This window comes from Salmo salar, chromosome ssa20, assembly GCF_905237065.1.
Source record: "Salmo salar chromosome ssa20, Ssal_v3.1, whole genome shotgun sequence".
Lineage (NCBI taxonomy): Eukaryota > Metazoa > Chordata > Actinopteri > Salmoniformes > Salmonidae > Salmo > Salmo salar.
In genome coordinates this window covers 59,872,466-59,894,104 of record NC_059461.1, presented here as the reverse complement: position 1 = coordinate 59,894,104, position 21,639 = coordinate 59,872,466, and the positions used below count along the sequence as shown (strand labels likewise).

General features: G+C 44.8%; 1 protein-coding gene across 3 annotated transcripts in view; it reads left to right on the top strand.

Annotated features, from left to right (window-relative positions):
- LOC106580977 (neurobeachin) overlaps positions 1 to 21,639 on the top strand; it is a 344,141-nt gene that overhangs the window by 304,647 nt on the left and 17,855 nt on the right. For all 3 annotated transcript variants that reach the window (XM_045703701.1, XM_045703700.1, XM_014162593.2), the window contains 2 exons: positions 12,826 to 12,978; positions 16,748 to 16,915. In XM_045703701.1, the coding sequence (XP_045559657.1) occupies positions 12,826 to 12,978; positions 16,748 to 16,915 (321 nt within the window). The remainder of the gene's footprint in view (positions 1 to 12,825; positions 12,979 to 16,747; positions 16,916 to 21,639) is intronic.

The window sequence follows — 21,639 nt, the reverse complement described above, 5'->3', positions numbered from 1 at the left end:
TTGGTGGTCTATAGCAATTTCCCACAAGAATGGGCTTTAGGTGAGGCAGATTAACCTGTAGCCATATTACTTCAAAAGTATTTAACATTAGATCGTCTCTAAGCTTTACAGGAATGTGGTTCTGAATATAGAACGCAACACCGCCTCCGTTGGCATTTCTGTCTTTTCGGTAGATGTTATTAACCATGTATTGCTACCACTGTATCATCAAAGGTATTATCTAAGTGAGTTTCAGAGATAGTCAGAATAGGAATGTCATCTGTTACAAGCAAGTTATTGACTTCATGGACCTTGTTCTTAGGCTACATATGTTAATATGGGCTATTTTTAGCACTTTTCTGGGTTGCTTGATTGTTTTTAATTCTTTACTGGGAAGCTTATCAGAGGTAGACTTACTCATGTTATTTACATTGGAGCTGATAGTGCAGGGTGAGCTGCATAAAGTGGTCTTCCTACTATTGCACACCACCTCAGTGCTAACAGTGTAACAGTGTAACTCTGGTTTATAGGCTTATGATTACTGCTTACAATAGCTGTAGGATAAACAGATGTATTCGGTGCAATTAGGAGTACATACATTAAATTACTTACATTGTGTTTCCCAATGCCCCTAAGATCATGTAAATGTGATGCAGCATTATGACGACTCATTTTCACAATGGTAGGGATTAACTGAGCTGGTCTTGGATCATTTACCAGTCATTGTTTCAATGCAGCCTTGAAATGCGTGGACAAGGTCCAGGAGCCAAGATGATGGACTCCTGTAGAGTATCTTCTGTTTCCAGAAGGTGTCAAAGTTATCAATAGAAGTGACTCCAGCAGAGCTACAGTAGTCTTTTAGCCAGATGTGTAATGCCAGCAGTCTGCTGAATCTTTCACACCCGCGGCCCAACGATTGTACTGGACCTGAAATTATTGGCCGTCTTTTAATGCTAAAATCAGTTAATTTTCAAATGTTCCAAGCTAGCCCTCCTGATGTCGTTCTACCCCACATGGACTACGACAGTGTCAGCTCCCGGCATCTGTGGTAGAACAGTCGGAAGCAGCCTTGTTATGTCCTGTACTCGTGCTCCTGGGTAGCACAGGGTTTTTGCCTTCGGGACCGAGATGTTTCTCACCATATGATGACAGCTGATGATGTTGAATGGGCCGGTCTTCAGGCAGCCTCACGGTCTGGTGAGGCTGGGAGCTCCGAGGATCTCTCTTGGCTAAGAGTTGAGGAAAGACTGACTGCATCACTTCTTGTTTTTATAAGAAACAATGTGTTGAAAATTCTAAATTGTTTGCCTAGTCAACTTACACACAGCACTGACACACACACTTACCCTACCAGACAGGCCACCAGGGGTCTTTTCACAGTTCCCAGGTCCAGAACAAATTCAAGGAAATGTTCAGTATTATACAAAGCAATGAGTGCATGGAACTCCCTTCCATATTACACAGTGCAAGTAAACAGAAAATCTGATTTCAAAAAACAAATAAAGCAACACCTCAAGGCACAACACCTCTCCCCATGTGACGTACTTGTTGTGTGTATGTACTGACATGTACAGTACCAGTCAAAGGTTCAGACACACCTACTCATTCAAGGGTTTTTCTTCATTTTTACTATTTTCTACATTGTAGAATAATTTTGAAGACATCAAAACTATGAAACAACACAAATGGAATCATGTAGTAACCAAAAAATTGTTAAACAAATCTAAATATATTTTAGATTTTAGATTCTTCAAAATAGCCACCCTTTGCCTTGATAACAACATTGCACACTCTTGGAAATCTTTCAACCAGCTTCATGAGGTAATCACCTGGAGTGCATTTCAATTAACAGGTGTGCCTTGTTAAAAGTGAATTTGTGGAATTTCTTTCCTTCTAATGCATTTGAGCTAATCAGTTGTGTTGTGACAAGGTAGAGGTGGTATACAGAAGATAGCCTGATTTGGTAAAAGACCAAGTCCATATTATGGCATGAACAGCTCAAATAAGCAAAGAGATATGACAGTCCATCATTACTTTAAGACATGAAAGTCAGCCAATGCAGAACATTTCAAGAACTTTGAAAGTTTCTTCAAGTGCAGTCACAAAAACCATCAGGCGCTATGATGAAACTGGCTCTCATGAGGACAGCTCCTTCAAGTTGGATGGGTTCCTGCTGGTGTACAGCAATCTTTAAGTCATAGCACAGATTCTCAATTGGATTTAGGTCTGGGCTTTGACTAAGCCATTCCAAGACATTTAAATGTTTCCCCTTAAACCAGTCGAGTGTTGCTTTAGCAGTATGCTTAGGGTCATTGTCCTGCTGGAAGGTGAACCTCCGTCCCAGTCTCAAATCTCTGGAAGACTGAAACAGGTTTTCCTCAAGAATTTCCCTATATTTAGCGCCATCCATCATTCCTTCCGTTCTGACCAGTTTCCCAGTCCCTGCCGATGAAAAATATCCCAACAGCATGATGCTGCCACCACCATGCTTTACTGTGGGGATAGGGTTCTCGGGGTGATGCAAGGTGTTGGGTTTGTGCAAGACATAGTGTTTTCCTTGATGGCCAAAAAGCTCAATTTTATTCTCATCTGACCAGAGTACCTTCTTCCATATGTTTGTGGAGTCTTCCACATGCCTTTTGGCGAACACCAAATGTGTTTGCTTATTTTTTTCTGGCAACTGTTCCGTAAAGCCCAGCTCTGTAGAGTGTACGGCTTAAAGTGGTTCTATGGTCAGATACTCCAATCTCCGCTGTGGAGCTTTGCGGCTCCTTCAGGGTTATCTTTGGTCTCTTTGTTGCCTCTCTGATTAATGCCCTCCATGCCTGGTCCGTGAGTTTTGGTGGGCGGCCCTCTCTTGGCAGGTTTGTTGTGGTGCGATATTCTTTCCATTTTTTAATAATGGATTTAATTGTGCTCTGTGGGATGTTCAAAGTTTTGGATATTTTTTTTATAACCCATCTGTACTCCACAACTTTGTCCCTGACCTGTTTGGAGAGATCCTTGGTCTTCATGGTGCCGCTTGCTTGGTGGTGTCCCTTGCTTAGTGTTTTGCAGTGTTGCAGACTCTGGGGCCTTTCAGAACAGGTGTATATATACTGAGATCATGTGACAGATCATGTGACATTTAGATTGCACACAGGTGGACTTTATTTAACTAATTATGTGACTTCTGAAGGTAATTGGTTGCACCAGATCTTATTTAGGGGCTTCATAACAAAGGGGGTGAATACATAAGCATGCGCCCCTTTAACGTTTTTGAAAAAAAAATAAACAATTTAAACAAGTAATTTTTTTTCATTTCATTTCACCAATTTGTACTATTTTGTGTATGTCCATTACCAGAAATCCAAATAAAAATCGATTTAAATTAAAGGTTGTAATGCAACACAATAGGAAAAACGCCAAGGGGGTGAATACTTTTGCAAGGCACTGTATAGACAACTGCTGCATACAGTCCGTGGAGCAATGGACTTCTGGAGAGACAAACACTCACAGAGATCATGCTGAAAGTGAAGCAAGACAATGGATGTGACTGGAAAACAGCCCTAGATTGGGCTTTGATGGCAAAAAACTCAATGCACAATGTTTATGGCTACATCCCATACCAACTAGTGTTTGGGCAGAACCCTAATCTTCCCTCTGTACTGGTTGACAAGCCACCAGCACTAAAAGGGATCAGTGTGAGTGCATGGGTGGGACAGCACCTTTCAGCACTACATGCAGCGAGAAAAGCATTCACTGAAACAGAGTGTTCAGACAGAATTCGCAGGGCTCTGCGTAAACAGATAGAAAAATGGCACCGAAGAATATGGCTGACGTTTTACATTCTCCCAACCAATTGTGCTATTTTGTTATTTTTTGCGTTTTCTGCAACTTACTTTTTTACTTTTGTGTACAGTCGTGTCCAAAGGTTTTGAGAATGACACAAATATGAATTTTCACAAAGTCTGCTGCCTCAGTTTGAATGATGGCAATTTGCATATACTCCAGAATGTTATGAAGAGTGATCAGATGAATTGCAATTAATTGCAAAGTCCCTCTTTGCCATGCAAATGAACTGAATCCCCAATAAAACATTTCCACTGCATTTCAGCCCTGCCACAAAAGGACCAGCTGACATCATGTCAGTGATTCTCTCGTTAACACAGGTGTGAGTGTTGACGAGGACAAGGCTGGAGATCACTCTGTCATGCTGATTGAGTTCGAATAACAGACTGGAAGTTTGAAAAGGAGGGTGGTGCTTGGAATCATTGTTCTTCCTCTGTCAAACATGGTTACCTGCAAGGAAACACGTGCCGTCATCATTGCTTTGCACAAAAAGGGCTTCACAGCCAAGGATATTGCTGCCAGTAAGATTGCACCTAAATCAACCGTTTATCGGATCATCAAGAACTTCAAGGAGAGTAGTTCAATTGTTGTGAAGAAGGCTTCAGGGCACCCAAGAAAGTCCAGCAAGCACCAGGACTGTCTCCTAAAGTTGATTCAGCTGCGGGATCGGGGCACCACCAGTACAGAGCTTGCTCAGGAATGGCAGCAGGCAGGTGTGAGTGCATCTGCACGAACAGTGAGGCGAAGACTTTTGGAGGTTGGCCTGGTGTCAAGAAGGGCAGCAAAGAAGCCACTTCTCTCCAGGAAAAACATCAGGGACAGACTGATATTCTGCAAAAGGTACAGGGATTGGACTGCTGAGGACTGGGGTAAAGTCATTTTCTCTGATGAATCCCCTTTCCGATTGTTTGGTGCAACCGGAAAAAAGCTTGTCCGGAGAAGACAAGGTGAGCGCTACCATTTGTCCTGTGTCATGCCAACAGTAAAGCATCATGAGACCATTCATGTGTGGGGTTGCTTCTCAGCCAAGGGAGTGGGCTCACTCACAATTTTGCCTAAGAACACAGCCATGAATAAAGAATGGTACCAAAACATCCTCTGAGAGCAACTTCTCCCAACCATCCAGGAACAGTTTGGTGATGAACAATGCCTTTTCCAGCATCATGGAGCACCTTGCCATAAGGCAAAAGTGATAACTAAGTGGCTCTGGGAACAGAACATCGATATTTTGGGTCCATGGCCAGGAAGCTCCCCAGACCTTAATCTCATTGAGAACTTGTGGTCAATCCTCAAGAGGCGGGTGGACAAACAAAAACCCATAAATTCTGACAAACTCCAAGCATTGATTATGCAAGAATGGGCTGCCATCAGTCAGGATGTGGCCCAGAAGTTAATTGACAGCATGCCAGGACAGATTACAGAGGACTTGAAAAAGAAGGATCAACACTGCAAATATTGACTCTTTGCATCAACTTCATGTAATTGTCAATAAAAGCATTTGACACTTATGAAATGCTTGTAGTTATACTACAGTATTCCATAGTAACATCTGACAAAAATATCTAAAGACACTGAGGCAGCAGACTTTGTGAAAATTAATATTTGTGTCATTCTCAAAACCTTTGGCCACGACTGTACATAATGTTGCTGCTACCGTCTCTTATGACCAAAAATAACTGTCACGCTCTGACCTTAGAGACTTTTTATATCTCTATTTGGTTAGGCCAGGGTGTGATTTGGGTGGGCATTCTAGTTTTTCTATTTCTTTGTTTGCCGGGTATGGTTCCCAATCAGAGGCAGCTGTCTATCGTTGTCTCTGATTGGGGATCATACTTAGGCAGCCTTTTTCCCACCTTAGTTTGTGGGATCTTGTTTGTGTGCAGTTGCTTTCTGCACTGCATATAGCTTTACGTTTGTTTTCGTATTTTGTTGTTTTTCCCGGTGTCATTGTTAATAAAGGAAAATGTACCCCTACCACGCTGCACCTTGGTCTCATTCAATTGACGAGCGTAACAATAGCTTCTGGACATCAGAAAAGCGATTACTCACCGTGGACTTGAAGAAACTTTTTCCTTTAACGAGTCCGATGAGAAGGATATCCTGCTTTCACTGGAACAGGCCCAGATCCACACCTTTTGCTTGAAGAAAAGCGCCGGAAAAGGGGATGCAGATCGAGGATCCTTCTGAGAATTCGGAGGTTAGCGAGTAAACTCCCAATGCCTTCCATTCTTCTTGCTAACATGCAGACTTTGGGAAATAAAATTGATGACCTACTATTAAGATTATCCTACCAACGGGACATTAAAAACTGTAACATATTATGTTTCACCGAGACGTGGCTGAACGAAGATACGGACAACATAGAGCTGGCAGGATTTTCCATGCACCGGCAGAACAGAGACGCTACCTCTGGGGGTGTGAGTCTTTTTGTCAATAACAGCTGGTGCGCAATGTCTAATATCAAAGAAGTCTCGAGGTATTGCTCGCCTGAAGTAGAGTACCTTATGATAAGCTGCAGACCACATTATCTACCAATAGAGTTCTCATCTGTATTATTCGTAGCCATCTATTTACCACCACAAAACGAAGCTGGCACTAAGACCACTCTCAACCAACTCTATAAGGCCATAAGCAAAGAAGAAAATGCTCAGCCAGAAGCGCCGCTCCTAGTGGCCGGGGACTTTAATGCTGGCAAACTTAAATCAGTTTTACCCAATTTCTACCAGCATATCCACATGTGCAACCAAGGGGGAAAAAAAATCCTAGACCACCTTTACTCCACACACAGAGATGCATACAATGCTCTCCCCCAACCACCATTTGGCAAATCTGACCATAATTCTATCCTCCTGATTCCTGCTTGCAAGCAAAAACTAAAGCAGAAAGTACCAGTGACTTGCTCAATGCGGAAGTGGTCAGATGACGCGGATGCTACACTACAGGACTGTTTTGCTAGCACAGACTGGAATATGTTCCGGGATTCATCCAATGGCATTGAGGAATGCACCACCTCAGTCATCGGTTTCATCAATAAGTGCATCGATGACGTCGTGCCCACAGTGACTGTACGTACATATCCCAACCAGAAGCCATGGATTACAGGCAACATCCGCATCGAGCTAAAGGCTAGAGCTGCCGCTTTCAAGGATTGGGAGACTAATCCGGACGCTTATAAGAAATCCCGCTATGCCCTCAGACGAACCATCAAACAAGCAAAGCGTCAATACAGGATTAAGATTGAATCCTACTACACCGGCTCTGACGCTCATTGGATTTGGCAGGGCTTGAAAACTACAAAGAGAAACCCAGACGTGAGCTGCCCAGTGACGCAAGCCTACCAGACAAGCTAAATGCCTTTTATGCTCGCTTCGGGGCAAGCAACACTGAAGCATGCACAAGAGAACCAGCTGTTCTGGATGACTGTGTGATAACGCTCTCTGTAGCCGATGTGAACAAAACCTTTAAACAGGTCAACATTCACAAAGCCGCAGGGCCAGACGGATTACCAGGACGTGTACTTAAAGCGCGGACCAACTGTCAAGTGTCTTCACTGACATTTTCAACCTCTCCCTGACCAAGTCTGTAGTACCTACATGTTTCAAGCAGACCACCATAGTCCCTGTGACCAAGGAAGCGAAGGTAACCTGCCTAAATGATTACCGCCCGTGGCACTCACGTCGGTAGCCATGAAGTGCTTTGAAAGGCTGGTCATGGCTCACATTAATGGCATCCTCCCGGACACCCTAAACCCACTCCAATTCGCATACCGCCCCAACAGATCCACAGATGATGTAATCTCAATCGCACTCCACACTGCCCTTTCTCACCTGTACAAAAGGAACATCTATGTGAGAATGCTATTCATTGACTACAGCTCAGCGTTCAACACCATAGTGCCTACGAAGCTCATCACTAAGCTAAGGACTCTGGGACTAAACACCTCCCTCTGCAACTGGATCCTGGACTTCCTGATGGGCCGCCCCCAGGTGGTAAGAGTAGGCAACAACACGTCTGCCACGCTGATCCTTAACACTGGGGCCCCTCAGGGGTGTGTACTTAGTCCCCTCCTGTATTCCCTGTTCACCTACGACTGCGTGGCCAAACACGACTCCAACACCATAATTACGTTTGCTGACGACACAACAGTGGTAGGCCTGATCACCGACAACGATGAGACGGCCTATAGGGAGGAGGTCAGAGAACTGGCAGTGTGGTGCCAGGACAACAAACTCTCCCTCAATGTGAGCAAGACAAAGGAGCTGATCGTGGACTACAGGAAAAGGTGGGCCGAACAGGCCCCCATTAAGATCAATGGGGCTGTAGTGGAGCGGGTCGAGAGTTTCAAGTTCCTTGGTATCCACATCACCAACGAACTATCATGGTCCAAACATACCAAGACAGTCGTGAAGAGGGCACAACAAATCCTTTTCCCCCTCAGGAGACTGAAAAGATTTGGCATGGGTCTCCAGATCCTCAAAAGGTTCTACAGCTGCACCGTCGAGAGCATCCTGATCAGGTGCATCACCGCCTGGTATGGCAACTGTTCGGCAGCTGACTGTAAGGCGCTACAGAGGGTAGTGTGAGTGGCCCAGTACATCACTGTGGCCAAGCTTCCTGCCATCCAGGACCTGTATAATAGGCGGTGTCAGATGAAAGCCCATAAAATTGTCAGAGACTCCAATCACCCAAGTTATAGACTGTTTTCCAGAGCGTCAAGTCTAGGACCAAAAGGCTCCTCAACAGCTTCTACCCCCAAGCCATTAGAATGCTGAACAATTCATAAAAATCGCCACCGGACAATTTACATTGATCCCCCCCCCCTCCCTTTTGTACACTGCTGCTACTCACTGTTTGTTTGTTACCTATGCACCGGTGCTCTCTTGTTATTGTTATTGTGTTACTTTTTATTATTACTTTGTATTTTAGCCTACTTGGTAAATATTTTCTTCTTCTTAAACGGCACTGTTGGTTAAGGGCTTGTGAGTAAGCATTTCACGGTAAAGTCTACACTTGTATTCGGCGCATGTGGCAAATAAAGTTTGATTTGATTTTTGATTTGATTTGATTTGAAACAGCTTCTACCCACAGATGAGAAGTACGAGACTGGAAACAAAGTGTACTACAAACGAATTGACTGTCGAGTGGAAAGGACAGGGAGTAGTCATTGGCCAAGATGGTGTGGTGATATTTGTGAGGCACAGAGACATCATTGTCAGGATGCATCACTCAAGATTGCGGAAAGTAAATGATCAACAAGATGGAGGGGCTGTTGCTGAGAATCAGCCTCCTACTGAAAATGACAAAAAGGACACATTAACAGACACAAACCTACCAGATGTTGCATCCAAGGATATGGACACTGAAACTGACACAGGAAATGGAGCAGAGAGCTTCAACCATGACACAGGTAATACTGTTGAGGTTTTAAATGAGGAAATCGTTCAACAACAGCCACATGTATTAAGACAACATGGTGGTTCTAATCTGCAACTGGACAAACTGTTAAATACATGGACAGAGAAAGTGGTATTCCACACACAGCAACAGTCATTGGAAGAGCAGGAAAAGCTACACCAGCTACACTTTCTGGTAAACAACAGGTCAGCTGACTCAGATGTGTCAACAAGGTGGGTGTGTACCCTTAAAGAATCCTTACCTGGAATGGTGCCAAAAGCACGTTTAGTGGCTAGAGGTTTTGAGGAGCTGGCTGCTAAAGAACACCTAAAACACTCACCGACATGCGCCTCAGAGTCACTCAGATTGCTGATGTCAGTGATCTGCCAGAAAAAAATTGAAACTTCATTCCATAGACATCAAATCTGCATTTTTGCAGGGAACAGAGCTGTCAAGGGACATTCACAGCTGACCTCCGCCTGAAGCTAAGAGCGAAAGAACACTGTGGAAACTAAAAAAGTGTGTATAGCCTGGCAGATGCATCACTACTGGTACAACAAAGTCAAGGCAACAATGCTGAATACAGGTGGAAAAATGTCACAAGTGGATCCTGCAGTCTTCTATTGGCTTGATCAAGACTGCAATGTGACTGGAGTACTTGCCTGTCATGTTGATGACTTTATCTGGGGTGGCTCACAGACCTTTGCTACTGTGATTCCACACCTCAAAGCTGTTTTCCAGGTCGGCCGTGAGGAGCATGATCATTTTTGTTATGTTGGCATAGAGTTTATTACAGTTGACAGACCAATACTGATGCAACAGGAAAGCTATATCAAGAATCTTCAACCCATCCACACAGATTCTTCAAGAGCCGTACAAAGCAATTCCCCGCTCTGTGGAATTGAAGCTGATCAATTGAGGTCAAAGATGGGTCAAATTCTATGGGTTGCTAGACAGAGTAGACCTGATGTAATGTTTGATGGCTGCAACTTGGCATCCAACACTAAACACCCCACTGTATAAACCATTCAAGAGACAAACAAAGTTGTTCGTAAACTGAAATCACAACAAGTGACTCTAAAGTTTCAGCATGTTGGAAAATATGACTATCTTCAGTGATGCTTCCCTAGGGAACCTTACAGATGGAGGCACACAAGGTGGACATCTAATCGTGTTAATGGATGAAAAAGGAAGATTTTCACCATCTGTTGGCAGTCAGAAAGGATCAGAAGGGTAGTCCGAAGCACACTTGCTTGAGAAACCCTTGCTCTTGCGGATGGAATTGACAATGCCATCTTTCTGGCAACTCTGTTTTCAGAGCTTACCACTGCTGAGGCAAAACGGCACATTCTACCTGTAGTTTGTGTCACTGACAGCAACTCCCTAGTTGATGCTGTCAAGTCAACCAAGTTTGTCACAGAGAAAATACTTTGTCTTGAGATTAGCAGCATCAAGGAACTTATTCAAGCACAGAGAATCCAGCGAATTCTGTGGTCGGCCACAAAGGAACAGCTTGGTGACTGCCTGACTAAAAAGGGAGCATCCGGTCTTGTGCTCCTACAGGCAATCAGTAATGGAAAGTGGCAGCTTGAGTAATACAAATAAAAACTTTGTCACACAACCCATTTGTAATGGGTAATTTAAATAATACTTGGGACATTTAATTATGTTGTTGATGTTTTATTTGTTTTTAAAGAAGGGTGGGAGATTGTTCAGTTCAGGTTTTAAGTATCCCTATATTTATGTTATTACCATGCTATCACTCTGTTATTAGTACGCCTGCACAGTAGTCTCACTGGAGATGGACCTGGCCTGAGTGTGATGGCAACTACAGTTACATATACTTATTTTGGAGTTTACATATACTTATGTTTACATATACTTATGTTGGAGTCATTAAAACTTGCTTTTCAACCACTCCACAAATGTCTTGTTAACAAGCTATAGTTTTGGCAAGTTGGTTAGGACATCTACTTTCTGCATGACACAAGTAATTTTTCCAACAATTGTTTACAGACCGATTATTTCACTTATAATTCACTGTATCACAATTCCAGTGGGTCAGAAGTTTACATACACTAAGTTGACTGTGCCATTAAATAGCTTGGAAAATTCCAGAAAAGGATGTCATGGCTTTAGAAGCTTCTGATAGGCTAATTGACATCATTTGAGTCAATTGGAGGTGTACCTGTGGATGTATTTCAAGGCCTACCTTCAAACTCTGTGCCTCTTTGCTTGACGTCATGGGAAAATCAAAGAAATCAGCCAAGACCTCCACAAGTCTGGTTCATCCTTGGGAGAAATTTCCAAACGCCTGAAGGTACCACGTTCATCTGTACAAACAATAGTACGCAAGTATAAACAACATGGCACCACGCAGCCGTCATACCGCTCAGGAAGGAGACGCGTTCTGTCTCTTAGAGATGAACGTACTTCGGTGCGAAAAGTGCAAATCAATCCCAGAAAAACAGCAAAGGATCTTGTGAAGATGCTGGAGGAAACGGGTACAAAGGTATCTATATCCACAGTAAAACGAGTCCTATATCGACGTAACCTGAAAGGCTGCTCAGCAAGGAAGAAGCCACTGCTCCCAAACCGCCATAAAAAAGCCCGACTACGGTTTGCAACTGCACATGGGGACAACGATCGCACTACAATCTGCACAGCAACTGAAATGAATGAGTAGCCAAGTGTATTGATAGGCCTGTGTTTTTATTATTAGCAGCTCGTCTATATTAATATCGAGGAATATTTCACTTTCTCTGGTCATAGGAACAACAACATGAATTTGTGCATGAGGGAGAAATAATGCATTGCTTCTCAAGTTTCGCCCATCAGGTGGAAGACTGTGTCCCCTCTCTCTTGTCAGTCTCACCCTCCGCTACTCTCTCCCTTCCTCCACTGAGACCGACCATCAGTTGCAGGTACCATTAGTTGGGTAAAATGAAAAAGGTCATATTTAAATGTATGCTCATCTTTGCCTCGCAAGTAATACAACAACTGAGCTGTTTTGTTTATGTAGCTCGAGTTTTGAAATATAATGTGATCTGAGAAGAACCATACTGGCAGACCAAGCATAGCTAATATGCTGTGATAATGAATTAGGCCAACTGCACAGATGTCATCCCTACAGACCTGTTTTTATTAGGTTAATGATGCATAAGCTTACATTTTTTACTTTATGTTTCAAAAAAAGAAGGCGTAGATCTCGGCTTGCATTTTGACTCAGAAAAGGTTGGTGACCACTGGGCTAAAGGGTTTCTCCAGGGTCAGCTAGTTGTTTGTTTTATCTGAAGTTGGAATCACACCAGGGAGGATCATGAGAGTTTATTTCTTCCTCTCTGTGCTGAGGTCCTGACCTCATCACCACACCTCTGCACTGACACACACACACACACACCACTGAAATAACTGTTACAGCACCTCTCAACACCCGTGGCCTGCTGTTTATTTGGCTTGTATTACCTTTCCCCCTGAAGTCACACACACATACACAGTCCATTTACTCTCCTTACATTTCTCATCCCCTTGTTGATCCCACTACCTGCCATGTGTAATAAAACGTGTAATAATGTAGTATAATAACGTGTATAATAATGTGGTAATGCCTGTCTCCAACAGGAGTTGATTCCAGAGTTCTACTACCTGCCGGAGATGTTTGGTAACAGTAATGGTTACCACCTGGGCCAGAGGGAGGATGGCAGCATGGTGTGTGATGTAGAGCTGCCTCCCTGGGCCAACAAGCCTGAGGACTTTGTCAGGATCAACCGGATGGTGAGGACCTAAACGCCTCTCCTCCTCTCCTTATCTCCCACCCTCTGCTCTGTTCCTCTACCTAACACGCTCCTCCCACCCTCTCCTCTTCTCCTCTCCTGCTTTTGTCACCCTTGTCTTCTCCTCCGTCCTCTCATTTTGTACCACCCTCTCCTTTCCTCCTCTATCATCCCCTCTTCTTTCCTACCCCCCACCTCTCCCTTCTCCTCCTCCCTCTTCCCTCTCCCCCTCACTCTGTGTGTCTGTGTGCACTGCTCGATACTAACACAATCTGCAGCTGACCCCGGTGATGTCACTAAAGGACAGGGCCCGTAAGTGTCCCCTATAATGTTACCTAATGCTGGACTCATCAATCATCATTTAAGTGTGTGTGTGTGTGTGTGTGTGTGTGTGTGTGTGTGTGTGTGTGTGTGTGTGTGTGTGTGTGTGTGTGTGTGTGTGTGTGTGTGTGTGTGTGTGTGTGTGTGTGAGCCCAGGACAACCCTGTTCTCCCTGCAGGCCCCTTTTGAGCAACACACACACACACAGAGACAGAACGTGAGCTCTGGATGGGGGGTATGGGGTAGGAACACACTTTACCTTTTCAGCAGGAGTGACAGAGCTGGGGGGAGGGAGGTAGGGGTGGTGATGGGAAGGGGCTGGGGCGGGGGTTAGCGGCGAGCAGAGGTGACCTTTCAGTAAGCTCAGCTCTCTTCTACTCCTCTGCTCTCTCCCTCTGCTCTCCTCCACTACTGCCTGGTCAGCTACATCTACATCAACCTAGCACACAGGGAGGAGGAGAGAGGTGGCGGGGTGGCACAGAGAGGAGGAGGGAGGGGGAAGGGTGGCACAGAGAGGAGGAGGGAGGTGGCGGGGTGGCACAGAGAGAAGGAGGGAGGTGGAGGGGTGGCACAGAGAGAAGGAGGGAGGTGGAGGGGTGGCACAGAGAGGAGGGAGGTGGAGGGGTGGCACAGGGAGGAGGAGAGAGGTGGCGGGGTGGCACAGAGAGGAGGAGGGAGGTGGAGGGGTGGCACAGAGAGGAGGGAGGTGGAGGGGTGGCACAGGGAGGAGGAGAGAGGTGGCGAGGTGGCACAGAGAGGAGGAGGGAGGCGGAGGGGTGGCCTAGAGAGGTGGAGGGGTGGCACAGAGAGGAGGGAGGTGGAGGGCCAGGCCTCGGCAGTGGGGGGGGGTGTTGCACAGTGTTCTTATCCTCTTATCTTGTAATATAGATATTAGCATACATGCGGAATCCATGGATGGATACCTAGAGAATCATCATCTTCACTCTCCGTCACTGTCCTCACTCATCCTGCTCTCAGATCTTATTATAGCGTTCTTCATTTTCTGCTTCCCTCTTACTTTACCTTTTATTCTCTCTCTTTCTCTCTCTCTCTTTCTCTCTCTCCCTCTCTCTCTCCTTCCCTCTCCCACCCTCCCTCCACCCCTCCTCCCTCCATTTCCCATCTTTGCATGTGCCAGATTCAATCGTGGTGACATGCCCCATGGCTAGTTCAGCTCCCTCTGTGTTCAGCTCTGTCTGTGCGCTCTAGCTAGCTCCACTCTGTTGGTAGAGGCTGTTATTGTCCTGTGGGAGGGAGAGTGTAAAGTCCTGCAGCATGTCTTTATGCATATCTGCTGCTAGAGTTGTAGTGTGCGACCACTGGGTCAACAATAAGAACAATAATAACATAAGCACTATAAGTCTACCATAGTAATATAACACAACAGTAACACTGTCTACCATAGTAATATAACACAACAGTAACACTGTCTACCATAGTAATATAACACAACAGTAACACTGTCTACCATAGTGATGTAACACAACAGTAACACTGTCTACCATAGTGATGTAACACAACAGTAACACTGTCTACCATAGTGATGCAACACAACAGTAACACTGTCTACAATTGTAATGTAACACAACAGTAACACTGTCTACCATAGTGATGTACTGTAACACAACAGTAATTCTGTCTACCATAGTGATGTAACACAACAGTAACACTGTCTACCATAGTGATGTAACACAACAGTAACACTGTCTACCATAGTGATGCAACACAACAGTAACACTGTCTACAATTGTAATGTAACACAACAGTAACACTGTCTACCAAATTGATGTACTGTAACACAACAGTAATTCTGTCTACCATAGTGATGTAACACAACAGTAACACTGTCTACCATAGTGATGTAACACAACAGTAACACTGTCTACCATAGTGATGTAACACAACAGTAACACTGTCTACCATAGTGATATAACACAACAGTAACTTTGTCTGCCATAGTGCTGTAACACAACAGTAACACTGTCTACCATAGTGATGTAACACAACAGTAACACTGTCTACCATAGTGATCTAACACAACAGTAACTTTGTCTGCCATAGTGATGTAACACAACAGTAACACTGTCTACCATAGTGATGTAACACTCTCTACCATAGTGATGTCACACAACAGTAACACTGTCTACCATAGTGATGTAACACAACAGTAATACGGTCTACCATAGTGATGTAACATTGTCTACCATAGTGATGTAACACAACAGTAACACTGTCTACCATAGTGATGTAACACTCTCTACCATAGTGATGTAACACAACAGTAACACTGTCTACCATAGTGATGTAACACAACAGTAACACTGTCTACCATAGAGATGTAACACTGTCTACCATAGTGATGTAACACAACAGTAACACTGTCTGCCATAGTGATGTAACACAACAGTAACACTGTCTACCATAGTGATGTAACACAACAGTAACACTGTCTACCATAGTGATGTAACACTGTCTACCATAGTGATGTAACACAACAGTAACACTGTCTACCATAGTGATATAACACAACAGTAACTTTGTCTGCCATAGGGGCCAGTGTAAGATTACAGGAATACTGTAGTGATCTAGTTAGATACTCTTTGATATCTTATCTAAAACACCCTTAAGACTCCCATCAGAAATCCATGTTCCTCTCCGTACACACACACACACACACACACACACACACACACACACACACACACACACACACACACACACACACACACACACACACACACACACACACACACACACACACGGCTTACAGTAAAGTGGATCTCCATTAGTATTGAACAGCTCCATGAGAAAGATAGCTAGTCATTATTTTTAATAGACAGAGAAGAAACATGATACCTGGCTGATATCAGACTGGAGACATTAAACAGGCTCCCTGAGGCTCATCCTGTTTATTAGGCTTAGTCCCAAATAGCACCCTATTCCCTATCTAGCTAGTGCACTACTTTTGCTAAGAGCCGTGGTCAGAAGTAGTGCACTATATAGGGAATAGGGTGCTATTTGGGATGGAGTTTTTATCACAGTCTGGCTGGAGAGAGAATAGCTGCTATCAAAACTCAGGATTCCATATTATCACTGAATGCTTTAGGTTCAATAGTAGTTTTCCTCCTGTTTTACAACAACTAGTGCAGTGGGGTTTATGTTTTGAGCAGTGCAGTGATGTTGTCAGTTGTATGTACAGTAACATTGACTGTGTGTGTAGTGTAACTAGTGTTGGGTTGTGTGGTGTGTGTTATTGTTTCCGATGTGTGTATTGTTGTGTGTTTACTGTGTGTTTTTATGCTGCTGGCTGCCTTTGTCCTCTACTCACCCTGCACGTGTTGTGTTGTGTTGTGTGTGTTATGTATATTGTGTGTTTACTGTGTGTGTCTTCATGCTTCCGGGTGCCTTTCCCCTCTAACCCTGCTGCCTGTGTCTGTGTGTTCTGACAGGCCCTGGAAAGTGAGTTTGTGTCGTGTCAGCTGCATCAGTGGGTTGACCTTATTTTCGGCTACAAGCAGCGCGGGCCCGAGGCGGTGCGCGCCCTCAATGTCTTTCACCACCTGACCTACGAGGGTTCCGTCAGCCTGGACAGCATCACTGACCCCGCCCTCAGAGAGGTACGCCATGACACGACATGCTACGATACGCACGTCACTGTCACCATGGACACCAAACACCCCCTCACCCCAACCATCCCATCTACCCAGCTCCAGGATAGACAGATACTGCAGTTTCTGTCTATCCAGGCTCAGTTCAGTTCATTTATTTGGTATTTCACTGTAATTTGTCTCGCATTAAATATATTAAACCATAAACATTTACAGACAACATGATATAGATGACAACAACTGCATAAAACACATACAGAGTACACACAGATATGGGTTTACAGTATAGTTGTTGCAAATACATGATCAATACAGTACAAAGTCAAGGGTATTTTTATTTTCTATCTCTCATTCACTCCATTTACTTTTGACATTATTCTGTATTGCCCCTATACTACTGCAGACCCGCTCGCTCGCTCACTCACTCACTCACTCACTCACTCACTCACTCACTCACTCACTCACTCACTCACTCACTCACTCACTCACTCACTCACTCACTCACTCACTCACTCACTCACTCACTCACTCACTCACTCACTCACTCACTCACTCACTCACATTCACACCCAGGTCCATGAATGTTAGTCTGAAGTGTTGTTTGATATAAATTATCAAGGGGTCATCGAGTGAATAGACATGGGAGTGAATCCTCTCATTTACATTGAATTAATTGACTAGATCTGAGCTGTTCTCTGAGCAGGAAGAAGCTGTGAATAGCTTAATTGCAGAGAGAGAAGGGAGGAGGTAGAGGGAGAGGGTGAGGAAGAGAGAAATGGAGAGAGGTAGAGAGGGGTGGAGGTAGAGAGAGGTGGAGGTAGAGAGAGGTGGAGGTAGAGAGAGGTGGAGGTAGAGAGAGATGGAGGTAGAGAGAGGTGGAGGTAGAGAGAGGTGGAGGTAGAGAGAGGTGGAGGTAGAGTGAGGGAGAGAGAGAGAGAGGGAGAGAGAGAGAGAGAGGAGGTAGAGAGTGAGGGATTTAGAGAGAGTGGGAGAGGAAGGGAGAGAAGAAGATAGAGGTAGAGAGAGAGAAGGAGAGGTTGAGGTAGAGAGAGAGGGAGGAGGAGGAGGAGAGCTGAGACTACAGTACAGCAGTAGCAGCTGGCAGCAGCAGCAGTGTGGTGTTTCCAGTGTGATCTCCTCTCCCTGTGATATCCACCATCTGCCGTCTGCAAAACAACTCATTTATATCCCGTCACTTCCCGGGCCGCCTTTATCTATCAAGTGACCACTATGCAAATCACTCAGCTGCCTAATTACCAAACAATATGGACAACGGCTTTGGTTTTCATTATTTCCTCTCAGGCTTTTTCAGACAATGGCAATTATTGGAGTCATCTGGCTGTGAGGTTTTGGAAGCTGTCTGTCTGCCACCCTGCGAGGCGATAGTGTTGGGATGGAAGCTGACTGTGAGGCTTCATACTGCCTAATGGCGGTGGCCAGTTGATGCTGTGTCCTTTCTAACATGGGTCTGTGTGTGTTGGAGGGAGGACTTAGCTCAGCTAAATGCAACAGATATGATAAGTACTAATTAAGGTACGCCTGAATACCTTGATGCCTTCGTCAGATCCTCTTATTCTTACTCCATAGCAGGTGAATTCATTACTGCCTGTCATTTACTCAGAGACAGGAACCTAAGGTCAAGTCTGCAAAATAACAAGTGAGTCTGTGAGAGATGATATGTAGCGGAAGGAAGAAAGAGTTCAATGCTTCAGATAACAGACCTTCTTTCTCAAGCACTACAATTAGAGATAAACATCAAATCTGCATCCCAAATGGCACTCTATTCCCTACACAGTGCAGCACTTTTGACCAGAACCCTATGGGAAAAGGCTGCTTTTTGGCACCCACAACAAGTATCGATTCGCCTGATAATGGTGAAAGTAGTGGGATCCTGTGTATTGGTGGAAATAAAGTGGCAGCCATGTGTGGAGCTGCTCCCAGTCAAAGGATCCCAACATGGTTTTCTTTTAGCTGACCCAGCCAGCCTGTCTGTTAGTCAGCCAGCCAGTCAGCAAGCCAGTCAGTCAGTAAGCCATTCTGAGTGGATGTGCTGATTGGCTCCATAACATTCTGAGATGTGGTGATTGGCTCCATAACATTCTGGGATGTGCTGATTGGCTCCAAAACATTCTGGTATGTGTTGATTGGCTCCAGAACATTTTAGGATGTGTTGATTGGCTTCAGGCAGGTTCTGGTTCATATGTCTGACAGGTGCAACCGCAGCACTGACATTAACCGCTGAAATGATGGCATTAAAATGTCAAGGAATTAGAAAGTCAGATTGAAAGATAATCATTCATCTGACTAGGTGTCAGATTAGACTAGCTGATGGCTGCTGCTGTTACATGCGTTCGGGCTGTCCGGGCCGCCCGGGACGTGGTTGGCTAAGACAGGTGTCCGGGCCGTGGTTGGCTGAGGGCACAGTGACAGGTCTACTGGGCGCGCTGCTGGAACAGGAGTCCTACTGCAGCCTTGATGTCGATCCTGACAGCCTTCTCATATGGAAAACATGACAGCAGCCCCCTGATACAGACCCTGCTGTGTCACTCAGACACAAACAGACAAATTATTCATCAGTGAGGCTGTTCTCCTGCAGACAGCCAGTCACACAGCCTCCAGTTAGAAGGCCCATTACTGCCTATTGAAGGGACAAACAACATGTGGGATGTGTGCTAGCCCAATGAAGGTGTTCTCCTAATGACAGAAGCTTTGATGCTGCTTTCGTTAATGCTTACTGTAGTCACCTTGCCGTAGTAGCAGCTCTGGAATGCTAGTGTTTAAATAGTTGACCTCAGCTATAAGAAGATCCCTTGATAAGCTATACATAACTTAAAAGACACAGATTACTGGTGATGGTAGCTGTGGTTGTGACAACATTGTTAGAGACAAGCCGGTGTACTTCTACATACAGTAGTTCACATGTTAACTCAGAGACGGTCATTCACAGAGACCCTTCAGGCTAACTTCTGTCTGTTGTGAAAGGATTACCTACAGCCAATCCACACTGGCTCATCTCAAAGTCACTAACATTGTTCCAATGACAATGGGAAATGTTAACTTCATAACGTGTTAACTTCAACCTCACAACAAGGTTTTAATAGTGTATGAAAGGATGGAATTCAAAATAATATATTTTGGCTTTGTGTGGGTGCGTGTAGTGCCTTGGTTAATGTTTGTTCTTAAATGTTTCTTATAGATCCTTTAGAATTTAATTATGTGATAATTAAGAACTACGTACAGTCATCACACTTCCAGAGAAAAAGTCTGATCCCAACTACACAGAAAAACACAATCTATTAGTACGACCCAACCGTGTTGATTTGGTGTGTGGAGCATTCATTCTATGTGGGTGTTAAGGTGTATGACCCAACCGTGTTGATTTGGTGTGTGGAGCATTCATTCTATGTGGGTGTTAAGGTGTATGACCCAACCGTGTTGATTTGGTGTGTGGAGCATTCATTCTATGTGGGTGTTAAGGTGTATGACCCAACGGTGTTGATTTGGTGTGTGGAGCATTCATTCTATGTGGGTGTTAAGGTGTATGACCCAACGGTGTTGATTTGGTGTGTGGAGCATTCATTCTATGTGGGTGTTAAGGTGTTGATGAACAGGTGTTAGTTAGTTCCCACTTCCCAGGTACGATGAGTCAGTACTATACCTGTCTGTCTGTCTGTCTGTCTGTCTGTCTGTCTGTCTGTCTGTCTGTCTGTCTGTCTGTCTGTCTGTCTGTCTGTCTGTCTGTCTGTCTGTCTGTCTGTCTGTCTGTCTGTCTGTCTGTCTGTCTGTCTGTCTGTCTGTCTGTCTGCCCACCCGTCCGTCCATCCGTCCGTCCATCTGCCTGCCCCCCAGGCCAGGTGATAGCTGCTGATATACCTGTGTGTTCGTCCAGGCAGGTTGGTTGTTGCTGGGAGCTACATCAGCAGATAGTTACACAATACGTGTCACTTATCAGCCAAAAGACAGGCAGGGCCTTAAAGCAGGCGGGACGTAAATGAATGAACTGCCTGTTTAGTCTTCAGGATGGCTGTTTGAGATACACGTGACTTTCTGACACACTGACCGCAGAGAGTATTAGAGCTATTAGCATGTTGTTGTGATGGTCGGGAGAAAACATGCGCTTCAGATAACCTTCAATCACTCTGCTCTCTCTCACTCTCTCTCTCCCTGCTCTCTCCCTTCCTCTCTGCACTTTCTGCTCGCATTCTTCCTTTGCCTGTAGAAATCGAGCACCTTGTACACAGCCAAGGTTCTCCGGGAGAACCAAAAGAAGGAATTCTTCCGTACGTTTTTCTGGAATAGAATGAATGGTCAGAAGAACGGCTGATGTTTTCCACATGGCCCTCTGGTTCTTTCAGATCTCTGGCTCAGATTTCATTATGTGAACAGACTCGTGACCCTCACCCCAGCCCTCACCTAAAATAGCTATAATGGGACTAGGTTATTACTTGACTGACTGCATAGTAAAGAGCCACTGACTGATAATGGTTGCCAAATGTGTTCGCCGCCCAACGACTCACGGGAACATCCACTGGCGTTCCACGATGTTCAACTGACCAGGGATCCTCACCTATCTGGTGCTATACATGATGGGAAGTGACCCGGGGATTATAGGTAGACGGTCCTGGCTAAGAATCACCTTCTACCCAGAACACACTGCTTCCACTGTGGCATGTGGTTGCCAATGGAAGCTGTAGATACTGAGTGGTGTGTACTGTCTAGTACTGTGTGTGATT